This window comes from Octopus sinensis, unplaced genomic scaffold (genome assembly GCF_006345805.1).
Source record: "Octopus sinensis unplaced genomic scaffold, ASM634580v1 Contig14490, whole genome shotgun sequence".
In the NCBI taxonomy this organism is placed as follows: domain Eukaryota; kingdom Metazoa; phylum Mollusca; class Cephalopoda; order Octopoda; family Octopodidae; genus Octopus; species Octopus sinensis.
In genome coordinates, this window is record NW_021833256.1 from 55,001 (window position 1) to 66,373 (window position 11,373).

The window sequence follows — 11,373 nt, forward strand, 5'->3', positions numbered from 1 at the left end:
TAGCACACTGGCCAAAATGTTAAGTGCATTTTGTCTGTCGTTATGTTCTGAGTTAAAATTCTGCTCAGGTCAACTTTGCCTTTCATCCTTTTGGGGTCGATGTAATGGACTAGCCCCATCCCACAAAATCTCGTGCTTTGTACCTGTAGTAGAAAGGATGATTATTATTATTATTATCATCATTATCATTACTACCTCTGTCTTAGTGAAGGCAGAGGTATTGTTTTTCAGTCGTGTTTGTTTGTTTGTGTGTTTGTCTGTGGACAAGATATCTCAAGTCAAGTTTATTTCAGATATTCTCATTTTAAAAATCATCTCCAGGTAATCGTTGAGAGGACATCCTCCTCCTCCAAATTCCATGCCTTGTGCCTATAGTAGAAAGGATTATTATTATTGCAGAATAATAAATGTGCCAGGCAAAATGCTTAGTGACATTTCATCTGTCTCTATGTTCCGAGTTCAAATTCCACCAAGGTCGACTTTCCCTTTAATCCTTTCAGGGTTGATAAATTAAGTACCAGTGAAACACTGGGGGTCAATTATTATTAATTAAAAAAATAAGACGGGTACATTAGATAATATGGACTATGTGTGTGTGTGTATGTGTGTGTGTGTGTCTGTCATCATCATCATCATCATTTAATGTCCGCTTTCCATGCTAGCATGGGTTGGATGATTTGACTGAGGACTGGCGAACCAGATGGCTGCACCAGACTCCAATCTTAATATGGCAGAGTTTCTACAGCTAGATGCCCGTCCTAACGCCAACCTCTCCGAGAGTGTAGTGGGTGCTTTTACGTGCCACCGGCACGAGGGCCAGTCAGGCGGTACTGGCAACAGCCATATATATATATATATATATATGTATATATACATACATACATACATACATACAGACAAATACACATAGTTGACAGGATGATCACAAAGGGGTCACCTATAATCATAGATCAGGCATTAAGCAACAACAAAGGAACTATTACATGGTCAATTAATCAGCTAGATACAGCAGCCAAATTACCTTTAAATCAGAAATTGAACAAAAAAAAAAAACTAAGGACACACTGGATAACATAGTTCTCTGTGTATGAAATAAACTGCAGGAACAACAAATAATTTCTCTGATCTTTCCAGTTATCTTTTACCTTTTTTTTTCTTGTTTCAGGCATTGGACTGTGGTCATGCTTGGGCACCACCTTGACAGGTTTAGTCAAACAAATCGACCCCAGTACTTTTTTTTTTAAAGTGTGGTGCCTATTTTATCAGTCTCTTTTGCTGCTGAACTGCTATGTTGTAGGGATATAAACAAACCAACACTGAATGTCAAGTAGTGATGGGACACACACACAACAGGCGTCTTTCAGCTTCCATCTATCAAATCCACTTGCAAGACTTTGGTTGGCCTGGGGTGGGGTGGGGTAGGGGCTACAGTAGAAGACACTTGCCCAAGGTGTCGCAGAGTGGGACTGAACCCAAGACCACATGGTTGAAAAGTAAGGTTTTTTTTAACCACGCAAGCACATTGAAATTTAATTATGCAATTTCGTTTCCGTTTTACTTTAATCTGAGGTGGTGATGGAGTGGGGAGAGGGAAGAGAAGAGAGGGGGGATGTGAAATTTACCGAAAAGAAACTACCTGCATTATTTTCTATGTGTGTGTGTGTTTACGTATTTACTTAATTTCGTTCTCACTTGTCTTCTCTTTCTCTCTCTCTCTCTCTTTCAGGTCGTAGTGATGATGACATCGCAGACCAAGGATTACGACTGGCTGCCAGCACGGTGACCTCATTTCTCGTACTAGCTCTGCTGCTTTTTATGGTCCATCGCCTCTGTCAACGTAGACATCTCATACAAATGAGAAGTAAGTAACCAACTAACAAAAACCAAAAAAAAAACCAAAAACCAAAAGAAAAAATGAAATCAAAAATAAGTGATTCTTTAATGTCGAAGGGTAGGTGAGGTGGCTCTGGAGGAATGAGAGGGTCGGTGGGAAACGATGAAGAGCAGGGAGTGGTCAGAATAGATTGGGGTAGGAAGATTTTGTTTCCATTTTATTTTGTTATTGTTGATAAATTTCATTGTCTTTGATGGAGATTTTTGTATTGTTGATGCTGTTGTTGTTGTTATATTATCAGAGTGGGGGACAGAGTGTGTTGCCAGTACTTAGGTGTTTTTTTTTTGTTTCTTTGTTGTTGTTGTTTTTTGTTGTTTACACTTGTTCATATCATACGCATCAACACGTGCATGCACACGTGTCGCTGTATATGTGTATATGCACACATACCTGCACACACACACTTGCATATATGATGGATCATTCATAAGTCTTGATGAGCATTCTGTTCTCTCTCTCTCTCTCTCTCTCTCTCTCTCTTTCACCCTACCTTTATCTGTGTCTTTATCTCTCTGTATGTCTGTCTCTCTCCCTACCCCCTGTATGTATTTCTCTCTCTCTCTCCCTCCCCTTGTTCTGTATGCTTGTCCCTTATTTGTCTGCCTCTCTCTCTCTCTCTCCCCCATTCTCTGTATGTCTGTCTGTTTCATGTCTGTCCTCCCCCTCTGACCATCTTTGTCTCTGTATGCTCGTCTCTTATTTATCTCACTCTTTCTCTCTCTCTGCATATCTTTGTATATCTTTATCTCTCCATATGTCTGTCTGTCTGTCCTTTATCTGCTTTTCTCTCTCTCTGTTTTAGTCAATTATAACTTTATGACACTGATATAGTAATACACACACATACTATCTCTCTCTCTCACACACACACACTATCTCTCTCTCTCTCTCACACACACACACTCTATCTCTCACATGCACACTCTCTCTATCTCTCTCACACACACCCACTATCTTTCTCTTCATACACACAGCACTCTATCTCTCTCACACACACGCACTCTATCTCTCACACATGCACACTCTCTCTCTGTCTCTCTCTCACACACTCACTCTATCCCTCTCTCTTACACACACATACACACAAACATACAACTCACACAAACACAAATACACATATAATGCAGGCATAGCTATATCATCATCATCATCATCATCATTTAAAGTCCTCGTTCCATGCTGGCACAGGTTGGACAGTTTGGCAGAATAATTGGGTACACTACCAGCAGTATATTGGATAGGTACTATCCCTTAGTTGGTTTCTCAACCTCTAAGTCACACAGAAATATATACATACATACATACATATATATATATATATGTTTATATACTCTTTTACTTGTTTCAGTCATTTGACTGCGGCCATGCTGGAGCACCGCCTTTAATTGAGCAACTCGACCCCGGGTCTTATTCTTTTGTAAGCCCAGTACGTATTCTATCGAACTGCTAAGTAACGGGGACATAAACACACCAGCATCAGTTGTCAAGTGACGTTGGGAGGGGACAAACACAGACACACATACATATATATATATATATTATATATATATATATATATATATATATATAATATATATATATATATATATATATACGACGGGCTTCTTTCAGTTTCCGTCTACCAAATCCACTCACAAGGCTTTGGTCGGCCCGAGGCTATAGTAGAAGACACTTGCCCAGGTGCCACGCAGTGGGACTGAACCCGGAACCATGTGATTGGTAAACAAGCTACTTACCACATAGCCACTCCTGCGCCTATATATATATATATATAATATATATATATATTTTTACTGGATGTACGATGTACATTTGGAAATTTCTTAATGTATGTAGAATTCATATAAAAATCTATAAAACAAGAAGCAATGAACAGACTCAAAGCTCCCTCTTCAGAAGAAAAGAACAGTCTAGAAAAGTAATTCCTGTTATATAGGATCCGTTAATCCAATCAAACTCTCCAGCTTTTATGTAACAGCAGCAGTCACTCTCCAAGCATAGGTGTAATTGATGTCCCACGCATTGGTGTAAACAACAGCAAACACCCTGCTGTTGCTATAAGATGGTGTAATATCAAAAACAGTAGTGGCTGTTGATTTTCTCGTGTCGTGTCAGATGAGGTCATCCAACGACTGCATCCGATTGAGAATACATTCTCGCACACCTAAAACGCAGCCAACCCACGAACTAACAACACACACACACACACACACACTCACCTTGTGTATGTGTGTTCGACTTTCTTTATACAGCTCAAGCTGCTTCTGATACATATTCAAATTCTTTCCCATGGCATGAAGCAGTAGAAAATGGCAGCAGATGATGTTTAAACCATTTAGCATTTAGTCATGGTCGGCGATACAGCTCGCAGCAGACCTGGTTTGGTGTGTGGCATTGAAAAGACACAACAACGGTGAAACATCAACTCAATTGTGAGTGTTTATTGAGCAAAAACACCTAAGCTCCACGAGGCTCCGGCGGGGGTTGTGGTGAACCCCGCTGTACTCTTTCACCACAACTTTCTCTCACTCTTTCTTCCTACTTCTGCCACAAAGTAGAAGAACCATGGTGTAACCCACTATGGTGTGGTAAACTTTCAGACCCTAGTCTAGATTGCGAATCTTCTGTACCCCAGGATGGTTCGGCTCTCCACCCGTTAAAAAAGCTACCGTTTACGGAATGAGGATAACAACGTAGCTAGCCTATCATGTGTGGTGGGTGGATCTTCAAGTTGTCACACGCATTCTTAGTAGCTTAGAGTAGGCTCAAATTAGAGATTATTCTTTGTGGCTAATGGTGTGAGTCCTGATTGGAAGAAGAAGAAGAAAGAAGAAGAAGAAGAAGAAGAAGACATCAACTCACATCAGGTCCAAAAAGGGACCTGATATGAGTTGTCTTGCATACCTATGATTTTGTTTCAGGTGTTTTTAATACCAGGCACGCTGAGAATATATTTTCTTACACCTAAAATGCAGCCGACCCATGAACTAACAACACACACACATACACACACACACACACACACCTTGTGGATGTATGTTTGATCTTGTTCATAAATATATATATATATATATATATATATATAAACACTGATAAGGTAAATTAATTGGATTATATAATCTTTGACAAGCAATTATGTAATCCTGCCAGTTAATTTGACAAACATGTGCCTGTTTTATAAAGCGTAAAATGCTAAGTGGGTTTTTGTATTTTGTTTATACCCCCCCCCACTCTCTCTCTCTCTCTCTCTCTCTCTCTCTCTCTATATATATATATATATATATATATATATATGAAATGAATCTAACGGTTTTTGTGTTTTTAAATGGCTTATAAATACCTTCCAAGATGCAGTTGTTGTATCTATATATATATCTGTGTAGTGTGTATGTGTATGTATATATATATGTTATGCATATATGTATCACCATGCTTATCATATATTTTGTGTATATATATATATATATATTTGTAAATATACTGTAAAAATGAGGTCAATGAGTCTGGAATATTTTATAATCTGAATGATTCTTCTTTAATATTTATAATCTCATTAAAAGTGAAAGTTGAATTTCTTATTTCTTACTTAATCTCTTAATCCCTCTCTCTCTCTCTTTCTCTCTCCCCCGTCCCTTCACTCTATTTTTTATTCATTTCTTCTCTTAATTTTTGCAGGGTTGAATGCACCTCGAAACCACCAAGATGATGACAACGATAACAACCCTTTCTCTCAGGATGCCTTTTCAATTGGTATGCCTTGCCCACCCCCTTACGAGGGTCCCCCTCCACCGTACACATTACCGAAACCATTCACCTATATACAGCCTTGTGAGGCACCGCCCCCTTACGAAGAAGTGCAGTACCAGATGGCTGGTCATAACCCTGCCTTTTCTGACACTCTCAGCCCTACTAATCGCACAATAAACCCAAATGATACCAGTGGCCAGGAAGCCGAGTCTAACCCGTCCATGCACGGCCTCAATTTAGAAGGTGTCAGTTGTGAGTTTCCGTCGAATGTAGACAATGACGACGACAGCAGTCTACACGAGACTACACCGAAAACTCCGTTTGGCACCGACGAAAATCAGTTCACCTCTCCATTTACCAGGACCGGCCATTCTCCATCAATAGCACGTCCCTTCAGTACGTTCTTCGGTTCTTGTACATCAGCTGAAATTTCTGACGGTCGTCAGGCGCGTAATTCCTGCGGAAGCATTGCGGCACGGGCTGAACGGATCCGTTCGTGTTTGTTTCCCAGTGGAAAGGAACACCAGGACGGCATCGCTTTGGGTCTCACAAGGCAGCAAGCAGCAGCAGCAGCTATATCTCTGAGAGAAACCGGTGAAAAATCATCTGTAACAGCAGCATCAACATCAACATCAAAAGCAGATAAATTTGCACCTTGGTATATCAAGCGCTCTGAAAGTATCGAAATTCGACGAGAAAGCCACAGTCCACGTAATTCATATTGTTTTCGAAACAATTACATTCCTTCTGATACCAGTGATTCATCAGAATCTGAGCAAGAATCCGCCGATGTTTCTAGTTCTTGGCTCAAGTCTAGTAACAGCGCCGTGGGATTTTCTCTGGGAACCAATAACCAACAACCGCAACAATCAACAGCTGCTGGGTCTGCTGTTTCCTCTTTCAAACCGAGTGTTTCAAAATCTAGTGACTGCTATACTGGTTGGGAAAAACAGCCAGCACACGAGAATTTAACTGGTGATTGTGTTAACGAGTCCAAAAGCACAGCAAATGCAGAAGTTACCAAATCAGCTGTTCCTGGAAAGCCGGTTCGGATAAGTTATATTGACTCTCCAAATCAGCAATCTGTCAGTCACGGAACCAGCAGTAACAAAACCGATGTTGTCAGCGAACAAGGTGAAAAATCTAATATTTCCAAATTGAATTCAGCTAATCAGTTAGCTAACTCTTCTTTTGTTCAAAGCCATGATTTTGGTGTGACATCATCAGCTCTTCAGATTCGAAATAGTCTGCCTCCCCTGGAATTGAAACCCTTGCAACCAGACCTCCAGAAATCCGAGATGGCTACTCAGACGAGTAAAATTACTCCTCCAAGTGTCCTGTCCTTGACTTCTGGAGCCAGTGGAAGCGGCTTACTTTCTGTTGAACATGCTGAGGATAGCTTATCAGAACGCGGTTTCCGTGACTTACATCACCCTGCAACTATACTGAGTGGCCGACTGCAGAGCCCTGGCACCCCTGTATCCTCGGGGTCATCTCCGTCGAGGAATAGCATGGGTACATTGCAAGACCGTTCCAATTCACTGACTTCAGATATCTCTTTGTTCTCAATTTGTTCGGAGACTGGTGAGAAGAAGAGACCGAAAAACAACTCCTCTTCGTGCACCTCTACTCCTTCCACTATCACCAGCAGCAACACAATCGAAGCTACACACAACGCTGGCAACAGCCACCTTATCAAGAATGAAAACCCTTACGCTGACCCCTTTCATACAAAAACCATTAAAGATGGTGGTGATAGTGGTAACATAACGAACATGGTGAATCCGGTCACAGCTGGTGCTACTCATTTGCCAATCCAACGACACGAGCCCTTGACCACCGCGAGCTTAGTGTCCAATATTCTTAAGCGTTATTCAGACATTCCTCGACAATCAGTAGAACATGACGAAAACAGCTACTCGAAGCCTTCATCCTCAGCTCCTCCGACTTCTCTTCCTCCTTCAACATCCACGTCTTCATCACTGATTGCCCAGCATCAACACTTCAAACCACAAAGCAGCCACATTCATACCTCTTCTGCATCCAGTTCTAGTGCTCACCATCAAGCTAACAGCCACATTCCCCATCACTCTCACCATTCCAGTTGGAGCTGTGATCCATCAAGTATTACAACGGCTGTCAACAGCGCTACAGGCAGGCTGATCAAAAGAAGTGATTGCACATTAGCTCAATCATATCCTCGCAAATCTGAGATTCGTTCCTTGGATAATCGCAAGTCAATCGACGACATTATACGAACTATTGACATCACACCTGTTCTGCAGAGCATTGCGAAGCCTTTAGATATTCTACGAGATAGCACTCATTTAGGGTCTGCATCAGGTTCAAAAGAATTAGCCCCGACCTTTTCTTCAGGAGCTACATCGAGGACTAACAGCTCTTCTACCACCAGCAAAACTATGACTGCAACTAACGTTACGAATTCCAGTCTCACAAACTTCAGTAAGTTTGGTCCACTTAACGCCAGCCCCAAGGACTGTCTCTCAAGCAGCTTTCCATTTACTGATAAAACCTCACCCCCACCTCCACTGCCAGTGTACCCTAAACCCAAAGCAAGTCCTGCAGACCGTAAGAAACGACATTCCCTTGGCAGTATGTCTAAAGCTAGCAAAAGATCGGGCCACAAGTCAGCAAACCATCAAGAAAACACCAACTGCAAGAGTGCCTCAACCACTTCAAGTAGTCTTTTGAACAGTATACAAAACTCTTTCAACATGTCGACTACTCAAGCTATGAAATCTTCTGACTCCTCACAGACCCACGATAGCAATTCCCATAGTAACGCTAATAAAATATGTGAGCCTTGTTACAAGCAGTATGGTTACGTCGAGAGGCTGACCGCATCGCACAGTTGCGGCCATAAAAAAGAACACGGCAAAAGTGTTACGGATCACTTCAAAGACAGAAATGCTGAGAAAGAAGGTGAATCAAACAAACTGTCTCCTTCTATGATGAAATACCTAACTGCTAGTCCCAAATCCTCCAACACAGGCCAATTATCATACCCAACAGATAATGCTCACAGCACCGTGAAGCTAAACGGTGCCGGAGCTGGTCAAAATAGTAGTTCTTCCGGCTACAAAGTTAAAAAAATGTCACATCCTAGAATTTCTCCAGATCACAAAACCAAATCTAGCTCTTCAGCTACTCATAAATCTACAAGTGGGAGCAGCTGTACTACAACTGCAAGTGTGGAAGTCCATCAACCGCCCAGCGGAGTGATACCAAAGAAGAGACACGCTCGCAGTAAAGATAAAAATCGGAAATCATACCCTGGTGCTAGCCCAGATACAACGCCAAGAGAGACCAAAATCGTTTCCAGTCCTTGGATGGCTCCATCATCATCATCTGCAAGTTCTGCAAGTCGCAAACCAGAGAAATCTCACCGCTCTAATAAGCATGGCAACTCCAGTAGTGTTGCTCTGGATTTGTCACGAAACTACACTAATGAGGGGAACTCCTCCACAAATCAAACAAGCCGTCATGGCAACTCTGTACAGAACCACATGAGCCAGCTGTCCAGTTATGTATAGCTGGTCGACGGTTAGGTTTTGCTATAAACTTTGGGGGAACTCACTGCTGTCTAAAAAGCAAAGGAAATTAATTTATTAAAACTGTGACTTTGTATATACATATGCATATACATCTAAACACATTTATGCATACATGTAAACACACAGATACATGAAAGCCATACAGATACACCCCCTCCCACGAAAAAAAGAAAAACGAATATAGGTGCCCTCTGATGAGGTTAAATCTAACAATTTAAGGGTCACTGACCTGTTGGTTTGTTTTTGTTTTTTCTTCCTTTGATCTAGGGTTAAAAACAGAAAAATCGACACATCACAATTTGATTGGTTTTAATTTTTCTTTTACTGATCAATAATAATCTTAGACTCATTCGAAATTGTTCCCTAGAATGGTTAAATGGTGAAAATAAAAACTCAAAAAAAAGGAAAAAAAAAAAGAAATATATATATATATATAATATGGTGGCGGGGACAACAAAACAAACAAACAAACAAAGAAACTCTTCTGCAAATTCACTGGTGTATGTACTTTCATTAGTTGTGTGTATGTATGGATGTGACTGGCTGCATTCTTCACTACCTGTTGACATATTATATATATATAGAGAGAAACAACACACACACACAAACACACACACGAGCTGTATACATGACAGGATTCAGTGCCATCTATCTATCTTTCTATCTATTGTCTTTGACTATTGCTAAAATATTACACTTGTTTATCACCTTGAAAAAAACAAAATCTCATTTTCTCTTTTTTTTTTTAATCATTTTTTTTTAAATGAATGTCTTAATTGATTTGACATCAAATGGGGAAAAAAACACAAGGAAACAAGAAGAATAAGCAACAATATGTTTGTGTATTTTTTGGTAATGTCTTTCTCTCTTTCTTCTCTTCCTTTAAAACAAATAACAAAATCTATATCTTTTTCCATCATTCTTCTCATCATCATCATTCTTCTTTTTATTATTATTATTATCATTATTATTATTATTAAGGTGGCAAGCTGGCAGACTCATTAGCACACTGGATGAAATGCTTAGCGGTATTTCGCCCATCGCTATGTTCTGAGTCCAAATTCCACCGAGGTCAACTTTGCCTTTCATCCTTTCGGGGTCGATAAATTAAGTACCAGTTATGCACTGAAGTCGACGTAATTGACTAGCCCTCTGCCCCAAAATTTCAGGCCTTGTGCCTATAGTAGAAAAGATTATTATTATTATTATTAGGGTGGTGAGCTGGCAGAACTGTTAGCATGCCGGGCAAAATGCTAAGCAGCATTCCTTCTGGCTTTACATTCTGAGTTCAAATTCTGTCAGGTCGACATTACCTTTCATCCTTTCAGGGTCGATAAAATAAGCACCATTTGAACACTGAGGCTAATGTACTTGGCTATCCTCTTTCCTTAAAACTGCTGGCCTTCTGCCAAAATCAGAAAGACTTATCATCATTGTCATTATTATTATTATTATTATTATTATTATTATGGCAAACTGGCAGAATCATTAGCTTAGTGGCATTTCTTCCGGAGTTACATTCTGACTTAAAATTCTGCCAGAGGTGATAAAATAAAGTACCAGTCAAGTACTGGGGTCAATGTAATCAGCTGGTCTCCCTCTCCCTAAAAATTTGTTAGCCTTGCACCGAAATTTGAAAGAATTGTTATTTCCATTAGGGCAATAGGTTAGCAGAATCTCTAGCTCATTGGAGAAAATGTTCTGTGGTATTTCTTCAAATACATTATATGTTCTGAGGTCGGTTCCCACTGGGGTCAACATTGTCTTTCATCACTCTGGAGGTTGATGAAATAAAATATCAGTCAGGTATTACGCTGATGATATTGACTAACCCTGCCCTTGAAATTGTTGGCTTTGTGCCTAAATCACAAACCATTAAAGGGTCAGTGGACATTGGCAAAATTGTTGAGAGTGCCAAAGAAATCTTTTGCAGTATTTCTTTTGCCTCTTGACATTCTGAGTTCAAACCCCACTGAGGTTAACTTTATCTTTCATCCCTTTGGGGGGGTCAACAAAATAAAGTACCAGCCACGAACAGGAGGTGATGTAATCAATTAACTCTCCACCCCATCAAATTACTGGCCTTGTGTCTAAATACAAAATTACTGCTACTACTACTACTATTATTATTATTATTATTAAGGTGGCAAGCTAGCA

The 11,373-nt window shown here is 40.3% G+C and overlaps 1 protein-coding gene across 1 annotated transcript in view; it reads left to right on the plus strand.

Moving 5' to 3' along the window:
- The window catches only part of LOC115230098 (serine-rich adhesin for platelets-like), a 16,507-nt gene extending 6,403 nt beyond the window's left edge, over window positions 1-10,104 (plus strand). Inside the window, exons 3-4 of the mRNA XM_036499506.1 lie at window positions 1,727-1,861; window positions 5,570-10,104. Coding sequence (XP_036355399.1) covers window positions 1,727-1,861; window positions 5,570-9,195 — 3,761 coding nt within the window. The 3' untranslated portion in view covers window positions 9,196-10,104. The remainder of the gene's footprint in view (window positions 1-1,726; window positions 1,862-5,569) is intronic.
- Window positions 10,105-11,373: the final 1,269 nt, after the last annotated feature.